This window comes from Idiotropiscis lumnitzeri, chromosome 11 (genome assembly GCF_059441095.1).
Source record: "Idiotropiscis lumnitzeri isolate Australia: NSW breed Sydney's pygmy pipehorse chromosome 11, RoL_Ilum_1.0, whole genome shotgun sequence".
NCBI classification, from domain to species: Eukaryota; Metazoa; Chordata; class Actinopteri; order Syngnathiformes; family Syngnathidae; genus Idiotropiscis; species Idiotropiscis lumnitzeri.
In genome coordinates this window covers 13380942-13400132 of record NC_142401.1, presented here as the reverse complement: position 1 = coordinate 13400132, position 19191 = coordinate 13380942, and the positions used below count along the sequence as shown (strand labels likewise).

Here is a 19191-nt window from a genome sequence, read left to right as displayed (position 1 = left end):
GCCGAGTGCATGTGTGTTTAGAGCATTTCACATTTTTATTTTTCAACAAATTTGTGGCACCCAAGATCTACAGTCTCAGAAAAAGAAAAACGTGCACAAATGTCCTTTTTCCTGCAAATAATAATCATAAAAATCATTAACTGAGCAAAGCAAAGAGCAGGAAACTAGTGTTAGCTCACAACCCCTTCTTTGCCTTCATTTTGTTTTCTTCGTAATAGCCTCATACACGTGTTGAGTGTCCCTTCACTCCCTCCCATCCTTTGGTAGTTAAAAAAAATACTTCTTCCATTTAAAACAAATATTCCAACTTTTTGTCTTTTTTCATAACTATATAGTAGTTTTTACAACAAAAAGCTTTACCCCTCAAAAAGAAAAAAAAAAACCCCTGACAAAAAGACCTCCCAACCCAGCAAAAATAAAACATGATCCCAAGGAGGGGAATGATGACAAAAGGGAACGTGCCTACGACGCATCAAAAGACCGAGTGTGTGCGTGCAGCTATTCTCTGATGTGTAACAAAATATATTTTTAGGGGAATAAAAGAGTGACTCTAGTCTTCTTTTTTATGCTTTATCTTTTTTTTTTTCCAAAGAAACCTACGCTGTACACAACTAAATCTAATTTTTTTTCTCTGCAGCTGCACTGAAACATGGAAGCTGGAAAAAAGGGATCAAGACAAAATATGTATTTAAAAAAAAAAAAAAGGAAAAAAATCTCAACTGATTTAAAACCCCATCTCCAAAAATGGGGTATTAAAATCCTAGTTCAGGGGAGGACTAAAACAAAAAAATAAATAATCACGGAGGCTGTGGATGAAGTGACGCTAACAAAGGAAGAAAGAGGTGTTATATAGGTGTAATATAGCTTTTCCTTGATGTTGTTGTTGTTGGTGGTGGTGAGATGTAGTGCAGACTGGGAGTCTCATCAGTTGGCTGCCAGTCCGGTGGCCTCAGAGGAAAGCCTGGAGCGGGACAAATACACAAACACACTCACAATGCATGGTTGGAGACCAACACTATTTTCATCCCGCCAGGATTTTTTAATTTTTTTACTACAAGTTCCAGTCGTGAACATTTAGGAGTGAGGATTCACCCGCCGGTGGACATAATGTGAAATGAAGTTGTATCGGATAATCGTTATGCATTGGTGTCATGTCGCGAACGGGTGCATCTGACTGTTGGGATGAAGTGGTGCATGTGTGGCGAAAAATGTTTGCGAAAGACGACACGAGTAAAGGCAATAGGATCTAATACTTAAGGAGGGACAATAACTATCAGACCGACAATTATTAACCCAGTTTTAGAGGGGTGGGGGGGTTCACGTCACTTGTACGCGGTATTGGTGAAAGCCGCCTCAAAGACAAATGTTGTATCCGGTTACTGTCACATTAAGTTCAAGCTTCTTCTGTGTGACGTCGGAGGCAGGTAATGTGACGTCAGAAGTAACAGTGACCCATTTATTAACACTCATCTGCGAGCACAACTTTACTGGAGCAAACCAGTGCAACTACGCCGCGTTGTCGTCCTTCTGTATGAGAACACGGGCACGTAAAAGGCTTCTGGGAGGGAAGTACTGGCTCAGCCGCATTTTGAAACATTTCCGCATGTGCCTTGTTTTACTATCAGTTTTCACAGCCAAATCCACATTTTCCCTTCAAATGTGAACTTTTTCTCTCCAAATTTCTAGCATTTCCATTTTTGGAATTTTGGTTCATTTTTGCAATTTTGAGAATTCTAATAAAAATAGTTGGCTGGAAAGCCACCTGGTGATTTGCTTAATTACAGACAATCAAAAACAGTTGACAATTACATAAAGGTGATATGGTATATTAAGAAAAATAAATGAAATAAACCGTCCCTTTTAACTCAATTTTTGAGATGGGGTGCAAAAAACTGACATTTTATTGACTGTGTGTACCTGCCAAGAGTGGGTGTGAAAACTGCGTTTAGTCACCAGCTTTACCCTTTCAACAATCACGAAATCTATGAGAGGTATATCTTTCTGTATACTGCCCTCTTGTGGCCAATGCGCAATCCTGTCCAGTACTGGTAAATACACAGTAACATGATACTGTTCATTCTCTATTATGCAGCAGGCATCTTCAAAAGGTAAGCAGTTTTACTTTATTGTAGTTTCAATAGACAGTGGCTTACTTCCTTTTTACATTTTATTTACAACAATATTTAAAAACATTCATGCTAAATCCTGGAAAACAGATGAATTATTTCTTACGGGAAAACGCATTTGTTTGGAATCTTCGCAGGTGAAGTAGTTTTACTTTTTTAGTTTATTAACGTGGGCTTTTACATTGGTTTAAGAACTTTTGAGCTGCTGAGAACCAGAGCGGGCTAACAACATTTGTCATTTTTCAGTGCAGAAATGAGTAGAGGAAAAGCATATTAGTGCAACACTGAGTCCAAGAGCACAAAAGTATGGAGGACTGAAAGTGCCAAAATTAAATAAACACACCAAGAAATGTTTAATTAAAATTGTCATTGGAATTAAATAAATCATGTAAATAAATGCACCATTAAATAATTGTCATTAATTCAATGTTTTATTTATTAATTATTAATTAAATGATTGTGCCATTAATTACATTTACAATGTTATGTAAAAAGAATATTTATTTTTGTATAAAATTTGTTATTTCTGTGTTTAATTATTTCATGGTCCTGTGTTGCAGTGTTTCATGAATTAATTCTAACCTGTCAAACTCGCCCACCAAAATTTGGTGGGCAGGTCCCAACATCTGATTGGTAGGGCTGCTCATCAGGTCAAGGCAAATCAATTCCAGAATGATGGATTGATGCAGAGTGTCTGGTGAAAATACTCCGATATACTGAGTGACGCTCAGCATTGGTTTGAAACTCCCGCAAAACCACTAAATACAAGCCTCGACCGCTCATCGCTGTAGCCGCCATGTTTGCAACCATTTCAGGCAAAAGCAACAGCTTAGACAAGATTTGAGTTCGTCAGCTTTTAGCCCCGCCCACTAACTTTGATGGGCGGGTTTGACCGATAAAATAATTTCATGAAATACTGCAAGGCGGGACCATGAACTAGTTAATTAAATACAGGAATAATGATCTGAATGCATAATTAATTAAATAGAGAAATTATATAGATTGTAAAAAATCAATAATCAATTACCATTATTTATAAGATTCCATATTTAACAAATTAAATTTAATAAAGTAATGACAATTTTAATTAAACATTTCATAGTGCATTTATTTTATTATATTTTAACACTTTCAGTCCTCCAAACAAAAGCTCAGAAAGTGAGCTCTGGACATCAACAGAAGACTTTGAAAGTAAATACAGTAAACTCCCAAGATGGAAGGTTCCTGGTTCACGGTTCTGCCATTTTGTTGTTCCTTTTTGCTACGGATGACAACTACTTTTGTCTAAGTCTCATTTTACACTGTGTATAACTTTACTATTGGCTGTAAGATGACGACACTTTAGTTCCAGACCTTGGAAATTACCTTTTCAAAGAACAACAAAACAAGAAATATTTCAGTGCAGTCCAGTTTTTTTGGAAATTATTAATGATGAGTACTGTGGGAAAGGTTAAGTGTCCGTTTGACAAAAGCATGATTTATTTCTTGTAAACAGAGGGACACTGTTACACTATTTGTACAATATTTTTGTCTCATCTATTGTTCTGGCTCACACTCGCCCAACGAGCTATTGATGCTTAACTGCGTTTGTAGGTTATAAAAATCAAACCTATTTCAATTGTGTATTCCTAGATAGCGGAGTTCACTCATTGCAGGAATGGTGTCGGAATTAGGTCCGCAATGAAAAGGGGATCCACTGTAGTGCTTAACTTGGGGGGGTGGTGCATCTCAATGTTTGGCTCAGCTAATATTTACCATTCACTGCTTAAATATTGACAGCTGTTTGGAATGAACTTACGTCCTGGGAAAAAAATATTACTCAAGTAGCCAGAAAGCAGTATTCGCCATATAAAACACCACAATATAAAATCCCCCAGCTTTTAATGCAGGAATAAAACTAGAACTAATAAATGACTAAATAATTCTCCAGCAAAATGACAAAAATTGAGTTGGCCCACTCTAGTTCTTGGTGGCTCAATTAAACTCGTCTGATCGTTAAAAAGGTGTCATTTTATGATAACAGCTGGAGCAGGAATCATTTCAATTCACTTATCAATTTCTGATGAGAAATGTTTGACAGGCATCTTCAAAGGGAGAGTATGACGTAGATGTATTCACCTTGGCATCATTTCCGACGGGAAATTAAATTTCAAAATGACAGCAATTTGGAGGTGAATTAGGTTCCACTCAGGAAGTTCCAGACATTACCAAAACATGCTGTCAATCAATCATTTATACACACGCACACACACGCACGCACATATCTATAGTAACTACACAATGTATTAGGTGCATAGAGCCTTAAATAGACAAAGTTGCCAACAGCGGCCAGTGGATTAATGGTGAGGAACACAGACTTTAATTTTAATTAAATCAGGTTCATAAAAACATCCAGTAACCACCCCCCCCCCCCAAAATAAAAACGCATATCGAAGCTCAACTTGAATTCATGGTGTGTTTACCTGAGCGCGGACTAAAGCTCCTTTATGTACACGAACAAAAAGCACTCGATGTCACCGTGGTGATGCCTAAATAAATCAAACTAGCGCAAGCATGACATCATTTTAGGAGAAAGAGCCGCTACCTGAGCACACACAAAAGAGGTGGGGAAAAAAAGCCTTCCGCCAACGCATCCGTTCTGCATGCAAAAGTCACTTTGTTTGAATAATAATCACACTTGACAGGCAATAGAGTAAATATGGCAGCAAACTGTGTGTGGGTGTGCGTGTGTGTGGGGGGGGGGGGTGTATGTGTGTGCTAGCATGCGTGTAGGCTTGCAAAATTCTGGTAACATTTTTTTCAAGTTTCAAACTTTCCATGGGAATTCACAGAAAACCAGGAATTAACTACATTGAAGTTTAGCTCATTAATAGACTACTTAAAGGAGAAGTCAAGTCAAACATTTTCTTTACAATAAAGATATTCTTTGCAGTCACTGGGCTAAACACTGCATTCTGATTAGGGCGCAGGAAACAACCAATCACAGCTCATCTCTTTTCTGGGTAAGTTCACAACAGTGATGTAAAGTGGCAAAATGGCTGTCATTGGAGATGAATAAAAGCGGGTGGATTTTGCTGCTTAGTTAATGTTATAAATTCAATATTAATAACAACGCTGTCTTTAGACTAGTGGGGGTACATAGAACATATTTTTGTAAAGAACATTTTTGACTCGACTTCCCCTTTAAATATAGTTGAGGAAAATATAGACGAGAATAATCCTGAATTAATTTATTTATTTTTATTTTCAATTATTTTTACTGGTCAGAGTTGTTTAATACATTATAACTAATCCATCACAATTTAATTGTATTACTTAATTTCTTAAGAAACTGTACTTTTACTGCATTACTTTGAGCAACATTCCTCTCTCAGCTTTTATTTTCAAATTTTAATGCTTGCACAATTTATTTATGTTGAGTTATGTGAAAGACTTCTGCCTCATGTGCCGTCACATGACACTTGCACACTTCAAACAGAGGCAGGCAGCCAGTCGAAGAAATCACGATTACATTGAAAATCACTGGCATCGGGTTGAAACCTACTATACCACACAATTTGGTAAATGTAATGTTTTCTATCCCACTGGTCAGTCCACTATTTAGCAATTTGAATATGGCTTTCTCTCTTGGTGATGCAATGTTAATGGTTGAACAAACGCACTGTTTTTTGGGGTCTCTTGAAAAAGAAGCACGCAGATTCTGTCCGGTGTCAGCGATACGCTTGAATGATACCTTCATTAAATTACACTCAATTTCCAGTTCATTTCAACTCTATCATATTTTCCCTTGGAAATTTACTGTAAACTTACCAGAAATCTTACAACGTTTGGTGGTGCATGTGTATGTTAATTGTGTTGTGTGTGCATGTGTGTTTAGTACACGTGGTCAAAGCAAGTGTAGATAAGTGGATGTGTTAGTAAGGGGAGAGCCGTCGCCGCTTGGACTTGGAGCCTAGCTCGGGGGCCATTTTGGGCTCGGGGTTTGCGGCCCCGCTGACAACATGGAGGGCCAGCAGAGGCAGGGGCTTGAGTGTGAGGAGACTGGACACACAGGCAGGAGAGGGGTCGGAGGAGGAGGATGTGGAGGAGGAAGAAGGAGGAGGCCCAGGAGGTAACAAGGACAGAGGGATGGAGGCTGAGGGGGGCACCACACAGGAGGAGGAAGCAGAGGAGGTGCTAGTAGTAGTAGCAGTGGTAGTGGTAGTAGTAGTAGTAGTAGTGGAGGTGGAGGAAGGGCACGGGCTGCTCGGTTCGGGGTTCAAGGAGGAGGAAGAAGAGGAGGAGGAGGAGGGAGGAGGAGGAGGTTTAGAGGACTCTACACTGTAGAAAAAGAGACAAGGAAAGAGAAAGAGGGACAACACAGTCGGGATGGGTCACAGGGCAGGCTGGTCGGTGGGCAAATGGCGGAGGAAGAGGTGGCTTTTTTTGTTTCAAAAGGGGGCTATAAAACGTGAGCGTGTCATGTTGATCAAAACCAATGACGCTGGCCAACAAACAGCTCGGCACGCTCTGGTGCATGCTAGTATATTCCGTGTCCAATGAAATGCATGTTCAATGCAAAACTTTATGCATTTTGTAGTAATATAACTATAAAATTCAGTATATATATATATATATATACACACATCTTAAATATATTCACATTTTTTCATTGGACAGCAGAGAAGAGCAAACTGCATACGAGTTAATAATAATAGCATCTCGCGTTTCCACCAAGCGGTACAGGCACTTTGCCAAAGCTTGTGTATCCGCCACCGACCGATCAAATGATGCTACAATACTAGAGTAGGGCAGCATCTAATGATTATCTGTAGATTTGAAGAGTCTCCAGATTACACCGTTGATTGAAGATGTATTTTGCATTATGAAATTGAATGCGAAGTGTGTTATTTTCTTGATTGTAGTATCTTTCGCAATGAATGAGTGCGGCTTTAAAAGGCGGGCCGTGGCCTGATGAGTGACTGAGCGAGTCAGCAAATGAGACTAGCTGGTTGTTAGCTGAGGTGAGCAAGTCTTGCACATGCATGTGTTGCATGGGTATTACGGTTCTATTTCTTTAGCGTTGTCTACCGCTTCTTCACCAGCTTGCGTCATTTATAGGCAATGATAAACCTTTTTAGGCCAAATGTCCATTATTCGCATATTACCTATATTCGCCAGAGAGGTGAATGAAGGCAGAGAGGAGGAAGGAGACGCATGATTGAAGTCACCAGAGATAAGGAACAAGGCATTTGGGTGCTGTGTTTGTCGGCATATTACAGTACTTTTATCATTGCAGTACTTTTATAATTACGGTATTTCCTATCATTGCGGTACTTTTACTATTACAATACTTCATCATTGCAGTATTTTTCCATCGTTGCAGTACTTCTACCATTATAGTACTTTTATCATTGCAGTATATTTTATCATTGCAGTACTTTTACCATTACAGTACTTTTATCATTGCAGTATTTTCTATCATTGCAGTACTTTCCTGTCATTTCAGTACTCTCACCATTACAGTACTTTTATCAGTGTAATATCTTTATCATTGCAGTATTTTCAATCATTCAGTAGTTTTTATCATTACAGTGTTTCCCCCTCTGTATAATGGACAGGCATTAGGAGTGTTTCCTGACACTTAGATACGTTTATACTGTGTATATTTGCATGCTTTTTATGAATGTCTGCTGCTAATGTTACACATTAACGGCTACATTACGCCGCCGACTCTGTGTGATCTATATCTTTGCTGCTGTAACACTTCAAATTTCCCCATTGTGGGACTAATAAAGGACATCTTTATCTTTATCTTTATCTTTATTCGTGGCGCAAAACAGTGAGTAGCTTTCTCCAAAACTGAAATTTGAATCCATATCCAATTGAATTTTACTGCTTGGTGGAAATGTGCCAACACCTCAATTGACTGGCAAGTGGGCATGCGTACTGACCTGGCGTTGATGAGGTACTCGGCCAAGCTGATGCTGGCAGGCGAGCCCGTGATGGTCACCTGTCGGTCGGTGGAGCCATCCACCGGGTTCGCGATCTTGATCTGGGCGCCCGACATTTGTCTGATCTCGTTGATCTTAGCGCCCTGGCGCCCGATGATACAGCCAATGAGCTGAAGAGGAGGAAGCGCTTTAAGCGAGAAGTACTTCAACGCACCCCCTAAAATTTATGGAAGAGAGCTTACCTCGTTTGGAATTTTCATCTCATTAGAACTGGTCTGAGCGGAAGCGTCGATTCCTAACAAAAACACAACCATATTTTAACAACACAAACAACTGACGCATGTCGATATCTGCGTGTCCATTTTACGGCACATACCGGTGAATCCCTGGTTGCTGTGTGCAATGGGAAAGGGGCTCTGCTGCATAGCCAGCTGGTGAAGCTTGGTGAGCTGTGGAGAGATAGCAGCAGAGGAAGACTGTGAGAGGGGAAGAGAGGAGGAGGAGGAAGATTGGAGGGAAAACAAGGAGTGAAAAGGGGAAGGAAACAAAAACGACAAATCCAAGTCAGTCCAAAACGTACAAATAACATCTGAAGGGAAGGATGTAAATTTCAAGAGAGTACAAAAAAAAAACGTGAACTAATCTTTCTAACAGAGCCAATCAAAACCCAGCATGACCATCTAAAGCTGGGACTTTCACTGCAGGGTTCGAGTGACATATGATTTTTAGTCTCACAACTGGGATACTTATCATTGCAGTATAAATAGAAAAAACTACAGCTGCATTTTCACGAGTGTCGTCACTGTCAACACTGTCATACAGCATCACTGAAATCGACAATCACTGCTAGTTTAGCACTTGGAACAGCTGTGTAAATCCTGAAAATTCTATAGTTTTCATAGTTGTATGCGGATGTACCAGCAAACAACATTCTATCATAGTAGCATTTAAAGACAAGTTTCAAAAGATGATTAAAAGGGGAAGGATACTTGAGGCAGGTAGGCAAAAGAAAATGAAGTCAAGGGATTATTTAAAGGAGCAACGGATAGAGCAAGCAGCAGAGCAGCAGATGGTCACTGATGGACCCGTGGAGAGTCTGGACAAACAAACAAACGCTGGACTGGACCATTTTAGACAGACAAAACTACCTCTGTAAATGAACCACGACTACCACATTTAGGAAAGCAAAGGTGTCGCACTCAAATAAGTGATTCTATTGCACATCACTATCTGTCCGGCAAAGGTCTCTGTTTGTAAAATCGGACATTTTTGCAGGCTGCGGTTGTGGTTTATGAATGACACTGCCCCCGGAACATGGCGGGTGAAAACCTGGAACATAATGAGATGACAATTTTTTTTAATGGCTTTAACCACTGCAGGCATCTTTGGTCATATTTGGACTTAACGTATTTGGGCTCAGTGGTACAGTGATTATCTCCCAACAGAGGTTGGGGGTTTGATCCCTAGCCCACCTGATCATGTTGAAGTGGCCTTGAGAAAGATATAGATTCCAAAATCTCTCCTGATGAGGTGACTGTGCTTCGTTTTTGTTGGTGTACATGCGACATTAAGAGGTTGGGGCTGGTGGGGTGGCATGACATGGGCGAGAGTACGTCATCTTAAGATGTTGCCGACAGTTTTACTCTTCTCTTGCCATTCGATTAACGACTGAAAAGCGCATTGGCAACAGAGGCTCACCTTTCTCACATGCAAGGGTATTTAACTAAGTACAAAGCAAAATCCCATTCAAAAAAATATAATGCCAGCACGAACAACAATATAGAGTGAGAGCAATAAATCTGTCAAGCTTCCCTCAAACGACCTTTAGAGTTGATGACATTTTTGGGATCGTGCCACTTTGCGCTAAGAACATGATCTTTAAACATCTCAATGAAAGAGACTGAAGATATAAAGATTCATAGAAAATTGGCAGATGGGCTTATTAGCCTAAAGTATAAGTTTAGTACAAATACTAAAACCATGCTAAGGGCAGATTATTATTTGTGCTCTAACCTTGAGCCAAAAACTTGAAAAAGAGATCCTTAGAATCCAGATGTATATACTGTTTGTCAATTTTTTTTCAGGCACAATTCCTCTGCTTGCCAAGCTGTCACTAAGCTTGACTACAAGAAACCGGGAACCATTAGAGGAACCGAATGAACATGAACAACGTCGACATCGAAAAACTGATATTCCTGTTTCCATCTAACAAGCGCAATAGGGGGCGGTGGCATCACGTTTGGGGAAGGTGATATGAGGAGGGAACGAACGGGTGGTCTCAGCGCAGTTCAGGGTTGGGTGGCGGGGGTCATTCTCGCACAGGTGGAAACTTCACTTACATCTGGCTGTGGAATGGCATGCTGTCCTTGTACGGCATACGCCTGAAACAAATGAGAACACAACTTTCACAGGCCTTGCATCGGACGCTGACAAAGCCAATAAAAAGATCAGCAAGAAAAAGTCTTGTCCAAAGTCTCCACACTTATGGCAAAGGGGACATCTTTAGGGACATGAAAGCGAAATAGAGAAAAGCCAGAGGAAGAAGTAGCACAGTTCTAATAATTGTACAAAAACATCAACACACCACGTCTCAAATCTAGCAAACGAGTGTGACGTACCTGTCCACCTGCAAAGATGACGGGGGATCCTGACGGTTTGGGTCTGTAGGGAATCGTGACGCCTTTCGGGGGAGACTGTACAGGGGACAACCAAGACAGATGCATGAGCACAACCTCAGCTGACAAATAAATGCTACAAAAAAACAAAAATCACGTTGCAATGACACCTCATGCTGCTATTTACATCCTTTCCTCAAATAGCGGCCTGCTGCATGTCAATTCAATAACGGGTGTTTCCACTTGAAACAAACTAACGTCTGACCACAACAGATGTCTCTCTTCGTTCCACTCAGTTCATACAAATATATAATTATTTGAAATAAAAACACACACCCCCACTCTCATCCTTGATGATGAGTGAACGGCTATGTGAGGAAATGGTAATGGCAAGGAAAAAAAGGCATGAATTTTTTTTTTTTGCATACCTTCCGTAATACAAAAAAATAAATAGAAACTATTTACTTTACATGTCTACTAGTTAGGGGCGACTGCAAATAAAGGCCTCTTGTAAAATAAACACCCTACTTTTATAAACTGTTCCCACTAAAGTAAAATACAACGTAAATGTTCATTTGTTTGAACTAGGCCTCGCCCACAATTAGCATTGTTCCTAAATCATTTGTTCAATTACCGGAATTACAAATTAAAGTTACTTAACATGTTTACATAAAATGCTTGTAAAATTAAAGGCCTATTTTATACCCAGTTATAAATTGCAATTTCTGCTGCATTTGTATAAATAAATCTCATATGAGCAAAAAAGAATTGGAAAACAATATTAGATATTAGATAAACCTACAAAGCAAAAAAAAAAAATAAAATAAAAAGCCCACCACTCTAATGAACACCAACCCTTGTCATCTACATGGTTTTTTTTTGTTGTTTTTTGAGCGCAAATAAAATTAAAATCTTCTCTTGTGTGGGTTCTTCCTTACCTCCAGCATGACCACACAGATCTGCTTGACACACTCGATGATAGACTGGGGCGTGCCGGCTATGCTGATGGCCCGCTCCGTGGAGTTGGGCAGCATGTCGCCTGCCACTTGGACCTGAGCACTGGTTGACTGACAGCACAGAAAAGGAAAGCAGAATGAGAGGGAGGACAAAGACGACAACGATGACACCTGCTTTTGTTTGGCTTCTAAAAAAGAATGCACACCTCTCGGATTTCTTTAATCTTGCAGCCACCTTTGCCAATGAGGGAGCCGCACTGGCTGGCAGGCACCACGATGCGGAGAGTCACTGGTGGCTTGCTGGTGGCTGTGCTGTTTGTCATCGAGCTGCTGATGTCCTGGGGTCACAGTTTGGACCATTTACGGCAGTGATTTCCAAACAATTGTCGTAATAGTTCATTGGGGGGACCGCGGAAAACTATTGAAATTCACGTGGTCTAAAAATTTATTTACTACAAAAGGATTTTACCTTGCAATGCATTTTCAATGGGCATCAATTATTTGCAAATATTTGCTGAGTCTACAGCAATTTGGTTAAACTATCTTTGCCAGTGAGACACAATGACAGAACAATTAAATGCCCTCCCGCTAGAAAGCTCCAATCAACCTGTGAATCCACCTGTTGCCATTCATGCCTCAGTATTATTTCTAAGTATTCTCAGCATTCAGCGGTAGCATGACTTGTATCATTCAATGTAATTCCTGCAGTGACTGTAGTATTCGTAAGTTGTATGTGTCTTCGAGGGGCGTGGCCTAGTGAGGAGCTGGTACCATGTTCTCTGGTAGTCTGCGTCGTGAGACCCTGAAGCTCATGAGTGACTTCCTTTTGTATTTGTTTAACTTTTGCTCCTTTAAACTAATAGTTGAAATCTTCAACTATGACTCTCTTTTGCCACTTGCAAAATACAGTCACTTAATTGGTCCGTTTTTTTTGTTTTTACTACTGTCTCAATGGGAAAATTTTAGCACTCAAAAAAAAAAAAAAAAAAAAAAGGGGGAGTCACTAGGTTTATTTCAAAGATTCACTGAGCTGGAGCCACACCTCTTCCAGTTTATCAATGATCATGGAGAAGGCTTTGAAGATGGCGGTGGTCGGCCCTGCTAGAGTGATGATCCTCTCGGGACAGTTGCCCTCGGAGATGTTGATGCGTGCCCCGCTCTGTGTGGAAAAGTCACAAGCCAGGACGTGAAAAACAACAACTTGGCAACTAAAAGCATTGGGTTATGAATATTCGGAGGAGAGGACATGAAAGAAAATCACCTCTTCTCTCATCTTCTTCACAGATTCGCCTTTCTAAAAAGCAGGACATACAAGTAAGGTTAGGTAAGGGAAAAACACATTTCAATTTAATTGTGTTCTGTGAAGGCTTGCCTTTCCAATGATACTGCCAACTTCCTGAAATGACAAAACAATTAACATGTTTAATCACATGGAGAAATTTTAACGTTAATACCGGTAGTTCTGACTCAAATGTCCCCAAATTCAAAATTGCCATGAAAACAACAATACTCAAGATGCATGAATCCTTTTGCGCGACATCCACTTGACCAAGTAAGACCGCATTTCAGCGAACATCACGCGATCAAGCTCCGCACACGCTATTTGCCCTTTCTTTGGTTTCAAAGTTGAGTTGAGTCGTGCCTTTCTTGCAAGTGTGCCTCAAAAAGGAACGTTCAAAGATTGTGACGCTGTTCCAATATTTGTGTGGGCTCTCTGAAGCAGTCAACTTGAAAATGCTTAATGTCACCATTGTCACCAAAGTGAAGTCCAAGTGTTTTAATTTTGACAACTTCATATTAACAGTGGTTAACTTATTCAACATTAAAGGGCACATATTACGGGAAAATTGACTTTTTAACTGTCTTGACTTTTTTGTGCCAGTCCCCATCAAATCTGAAATGGATGCCGCTTTCTTGAATGGGTCTGTGAGCAAACCTTTTGGAAATTTATGAGATTTTGACAAAATTATGTACATTTAAATATTATCTGTCACTGTTCCAAAACTAAGTTACTCCAACACACAATTAAGCAGCTTGGCTATTATGTATTATGTTCACCATTGTTAAGGAACATTCACGACAAGGAAGCAGTTTTATTTCAAAGCCAAAAGCTAAATAGAGCTGCAGTGTTGGCACAAATTGGTGTTATCAAATTCTTGAAAGTTGGGCTAAGTTGTTGACGGAGTGGAGGATATTTGTGGTGGCAAACAATTGACAAGTAAATGGTGGCTTGATGAAGTGAAGAGTGAAAATGCAATTAAATGTGGATGGATGCTTGCTTTATGAAGACTCAAGAGTCTTCAGCGGTCTAAAATAAAATCCTCAAAAAGACTTGCTGCTGGACTAGTCCCTTTTACTATCACTTTTTTTTAAATAGTCACAACAGGGATCAGAAAAGACCACTCAGCATTCGCATGGGACAAAATTAACCTATCAAAACTGAGTGATTTCAACCAGAGTAGAACAAGTGGACGTTAAGTTGACCTTACATATTTTGATGCAAGAAAATGTGGAAACGTGAACCAAAAATAAAGAGCAGGTGACAGTGGTAGCTGGATCTTACTTCAATATAACATGAGAGGAGCATTACTTATTACATGTACTTATCTTTTTGAAACGTAATGAGTTATTAGTTATTCTTATTTCAATTAATCACAAATGATAAGTCTGCTTTAATGCGGGACTACAGAAATCCGAAAATAATGACATGTTGAGAGGCTGAAAAATGGAGATGAGTGTGGCATAGCAAAGGGTCTAACTACTCATTAAAATATGAGCAACACAATTAATTTCCCATCCATTACACACACCATTTGAGGTCTGCAACTTTAGAATCAACTTTTTTGCTGATCAGCTCATTAAGTCTATTCTCGAACACTTAAACACAAAGTGATGCGTGTGTCTACAGTAACATTAGGCCATGTGGAAAAATTATCTCTGGCAAGCTTCAAAGCAGATATTGATTTATTTGCGTTAATCGAGTAATAGTCGCAGCCCTATAAGGACCATTCAGTCAGGCTAGCACAACTACATGTTTCTTGTGTAGCAGGAACTCAGCTGTCGCACATCAATACCATGACACATCACATCAGTCACTGGAAGAGGGGTCATTCAGGTGTAAAAAACGGCATTGCATGCTGACACCTCACCTTGCCGTGCATGAGCAGCCTAATGGTAAGGGTGACATTGAGCCCTCCTTCAATCACACCAGAGTCCATAGCTTCAGCTGCCGTGCGTAGTCCTTCTGTGTCGAACTTGGGGGCAGGGGTGAGAGGGGGGTCTTTGGTCACAGAGATGATCTGGAGGGAGGGAACGCAATATGGTACACATGAAAATGCTAACAGACAGGTGCTTGACATAAAAACACTGTTTTGCAAGAAAAAAGAAGACAAAGTTTTATTGAGCTTGTTTGATTTTTTTTCATAATGAAAGGGAACACAAGGTGCAATTTAAGGCATATTCCCTCCCTTTAAACACGGACAGTGCGCTGCAAAGTAATCTAAGTCTACACCATCGAAATAGAACAAAAAACGTAAACCTAGGAACTGCGGTTGAACTACCAGGGGAGCACTTGTTGCTAATGCTAACAGCTAGCTGCCAGCCACTAAGGTCTGAGACTTCATTCAATGACTTCGTAATTAACTAGCTGATTCTTAGTGTGCTAAATTAGCAGCTGAATATGATTTCGGGATGGTGTTGTGTTGATGGCAACTATGTAATGTTAATTAAAATTGCAAAAATGGAAGTCAAGTTAACTGTTCCGTTACGACACAGGCCAACTTCAAAGGAAAGGTCTACTAAGGCTATGGCATTGGCATCAATGACTCAATTGCATTCTTTATTTATTTTTGAAGTTAGTCTTTGCGGAGGCGGTGTGTTCGTTGAGAAGGTTTGCTACTTCCTTGGCATGTTTGTTTGAATAACAGTGCGAAGACAAGAGGCAGAAAAAAAAATCCTGTATCATAAATTTGAGGACACGTATGAATGAAAGTTGCTAAAATGCTCCCATACATGTGACTTACGTGATGCATGAGGGTTTTCAACTTCCTATGTTGCCATTGTAGTGAATCCAGACTAATCATGTTTTATTTTGTTTTTTTCCAGCACGAACCACCGTGACCGGCCCGAACCGTGGCGCTTGATCCGTTGTGCCACTGGTAAGCACCCGATTAAAGAAGGTTGTACTCATCAAAAAAAAAAAAACATCTTTCTACTACTCCATGCACTAGTATGAGGCAAACCTGTGCACTAGTAATCAACTGCATACGACTAGTAAATAAAACATTAATACAGAGGTGGAAGGCTGTAGTGGAAAAAACACAACTAGTAAGACAGCGGTTCGATTTGCATGCTGAATTGTCTTACAAGTGAGGACAACGAGCACACTACGGCATGAACCTTAAAATTATGGATGTACGATACCACTTTTTTTCCAGCCCAATACTAGTATGAGAATTCACTCAACTACTCACCAGTAATGGGTACCGATAGAACGGGCACTTATGATACATTACATTTCAATTAACACAATGATAGATAATTGTGAGAAAATACCTTTCCTTCTTTCTGACAGCTAGGATTATCGTGAATGTGTCAAATCACAGCAGCGTAGCGCCAACTATTGGCAAGGAGGACTTAAACCATTTCAGATTTTAATACCGAAAGTATCAAAGGTTTGTATTAGGAGCCTTCATGAGTACCTAATACCGGAAAAATAAGACAGGTATCAATATATAGTTAAGGCACTAGCACATCAAAACTTATGATTGGTAAGGGATTCTCAATGGCTTTGAAGTCGAAATTACAACCAGTTACGTCTGGCTAGTCACTAGTAGTACTAAATCCAGTTTTGTTTCGCTAGTATGCCAATGTTGTCCTGTTAGTCTCCAGAAAGGCCATACAGTTGAGAATTCAAGACTAGTAAGACATAGTCATTCTAATAGCGCACAGAGTTGTCCTACTAGTGAGCACATAGAGTACCAGTTCATAGCCCTTAAATTGCACTTCAACGCTATCGAATAAATGCTTTAAAGGCTTTCCAAAGTTAGGACATATGCCAAGATAAAAAGAAACCGCAAAAGGCGCACACGTACACCGAGCAAATACTTTCGATTTTAGTTTAAAGTGACAACATAGACAACACAGCCGAGGTTATGTAAATACAACTTAATATGTTTGGTCAGTATAGACGTGAAAAGATGATTAAAAACGGCCAAGACCGCTTCCCGGCTAACCGTTTCGTCATCATTAGCAACGTGCAAACTCGGCGTTTTCCACCTCAAAAAATACATTAATATACACTTTTTTATTGAACCCGAGTCTTAGGACTGATTACTAATCAACTTAAAATGTCTCCTAATTGGGTTTGGGGCGTTTACTTTGGAATAAAGCTCTTGCATTTATAGAGATTTACGTTTTGAAGCTTTGTCGAGCGGGGTGGTTGGGAGGGAGAAATGAATGGAGCATGCGCACGATAGCGAGCAATGCTAACTCCAAACTTGAGTTTTAGTCAACGTAGTGAAGTTTTGCTTCATAATAGATTGTGTGCACGTCAAATTACACGGTGTTCATAACCATCTGGGTAAATTAGACGGTTATTTGGGGTTTAAACAAGCGCGAAGCTTGCCGTTTCCGGTGGCTTGCTAAGCTAACAAAGCTAATTTTAAACGGCGCACTCACCGTGGCCGCTCAGGCCTACTAGCACAATGCTAAGTTAAGCTAAAGTAAGCGCGATTTCTTTCTGCGTCTTCGGACCACAACAACGCGAGCAACGAAAACATCTGAACTCGGAGATCGAACTTACCCGGTTCGCACACTGGAAGGTGACCGGGGGATGGGTTGGGGTGTTGAGGGTAGAAGGGGAGAGGTTCGGGAGGGTAGAAACCCAGGGGGGGAAGAGTTTAGAGAGGACTCAGGGGAAGAGGGAAGAGCGATGTGAGATCGAGCTCCACTCCTTTACACAAAGACAACAACATGGCAACCTCCGACCTTTCGCCTTTCACCCGAACGGAACCCACATCCTGTTTGCGACCCGCCCTATTGAAAATTAAATTAATAAATACAGTATAATATTAGAAAATTATACGCGCGTTTGGAAATGAAAAACACACAAATAACATAAATACGATGATACTAATTGCGGTAAAATATTTTGTGTTGTTACTGTGAGACGTTCAAAGTACATTCATAAAAGTTAGGCCAAAGCTCCTCTACCATTTTTAATGGTTTCTTGCACTTACGTATGTTGAGATGACCCCTAACAACGACCAAATAGGGGGGAAATACACATGTTTGAGAAGCGCAATGTAGAGAAATTATATTCTGAATATTATATGATAAAAAAAATATAATGAAATAATTTTGAGTTGTTGCTGTGAGACGTTCAGTGTGCATTCCTAGAAATTGGCTACATTGGATGGATGGATGGATGCATTACAACTCAAATCCTCTCTAAACACCAATACACACACACATACACACAGACACGCTCAATATGAACGCTAACAACAATACAGACAAAAATGTTTAAATAGATTAACATTAAAATTAACATTAGACCCACATTTGAGAGACCTAAATATCCATCCATCCATCTTCTGTACAGCTTCTCTTCACTAGGGTCGCGGGGGGGGCCGGAGGCTATCCCAGCTATCTTCGGGCAGTAGGCGGGGGACACCCTGAACTGGTTGCCAGCCAATAGCAGGGTACACAGAGACGAACAACCATCCGCGCTCACACTGATACCTAGGGCAATTTAGAGTGTTCAATCGGCCCGCCAAGCATGTTTTTGGAATGTGGGAGGAAACCGGAGTACCCGGTGGAAACCCACGCATGCACAGGGAGAACATGCAAACTCCACACAGGATGGCCGGAGCCGGGATCGAACCCACGCCCGATGCTGTCTCTCACTGTGAGGCCATCGTGCTAATATTTAATAAATGATTGTGGAAAAATAATCAACCGCCCCATAAAGGAATACAAGATTCGTAATACAAAAACAGACCCCAAGTTGAAAGACGCCAAGTGGAAAAACAGTACTGTATTTAGCAATAATTCTGAAAAATAATTATCCCACCCAATTAGAAAAAAAACTCACGCCATAATATGCATCCGTTCTTTTAACTGCTTGGGATCCGGAAAAGTCGCAAAGTCTGATAGATTTGAAAAATACATTACAGGTACATTTATGAGATGCAAAACACAGACATAACATTAAAAAAAATAATTATACAAGCTCGAGCTTTTGTGAGATGGTCAGAGTACATTTGTAAATACAATTAGTGCTTGTGTAACAATACAATCCGTCTCATAAAGTGGTCAAACAACTATTTTGGTAGACAGCGAATAAGTGATGGAGTGGAAAAACTGGTGTTTCTTGATTTTCGTGCAGGTGAAAGCCTTAGGGCATTTGAAAGAACGCGCTGCGCCATGCAGCCGTTTTCTTTTACACGCCCCTAACAAATTGGTGCCAAAAAGTAGACTAATCTTTAGACCAACTAAAAGCAGGTCTAAGTTGTGGTGCCGGTTATGGAACACAATCATGGGGGAATTGATCAAGGTG

General features: G+C 40.2%; 1 protein-coding gene across 4 annotated transcripts; it reads right to left on the bottom strand.

The window, feature by feature from the left end:
* Positions 1-12: 12 nt before the first annotated feature.
* Positions 13-17642, bottom strand: LOC148327580 (poly(rC)-binding protein 2). 4 transcript variants are annotated; one of them, XM_088308568.1, is made up of 13 exons: positions 17434-17635; positions 14780-14929; positions 13003-13026; positions 12892-12924; positions 12673-12789; positions 11837-11968; positions 11613-11741; positions 10678-10752; positions 10399-10440; positions 8436-8508; positions 8302-8354; positions 8060-8229; positions 13-961 (listed from the first exon to the last, which is right to left on the bottom strand). In XM_088308568.1, exons 2-13 carry the CDS (start codon positions 14846-14848, stop codon positions 925-927), a joined length of 954 nt encoding a protein of 317 aa, XP_088164694.1. In that variant the 5' UTR covers positions 14849-14929; positions 17434-17635; the 3' UTR covers positions 13-924. The 4 variants fall into 4 exon arrangements, with proteins under 4 accessions (XP_088164694.1, XP_088164693.1, XP_088164695.1 ...); XM_088308567.1 differs by having other exon boundaries at positions 8436-8535; positions 17434-17634; XM_088308570.1 differs by lacking the exon at positions 13-961 and adding an exon at positions 971-6446 and having other exon boundaries at positions 8436-8535; positions 17434-17642.
* Between the last annotated feature and the right edge of the window lie 1549 nt (positions 17643-19191).

Excerpts from the sequence above, each read along its gene's own strand:
- LOC148327580 (XM_088308570.1), bottom strand. The coding sequence starts at position 14,848 with ATGGACTCTGGTGTGATTGAAGGAGGGCTCAATGTCACCCTTACCATT. Across the intron at positions 12,925-13,002 it reads TTGGCAGTATCATTGGAAAG|AAAGGCGAATCTGTGAAGAA; the intron begins GCAAGCCTTCAC and ends CCTGCTTTTTAG. Across the intron at positions 12,790-12,891 it reads TGAAGAAGATGAGAGAAGAG|AGCGGGGCACGCATCAACAT; the intron begins GTGATTTTCTTT and ends TTTTCCACACAG.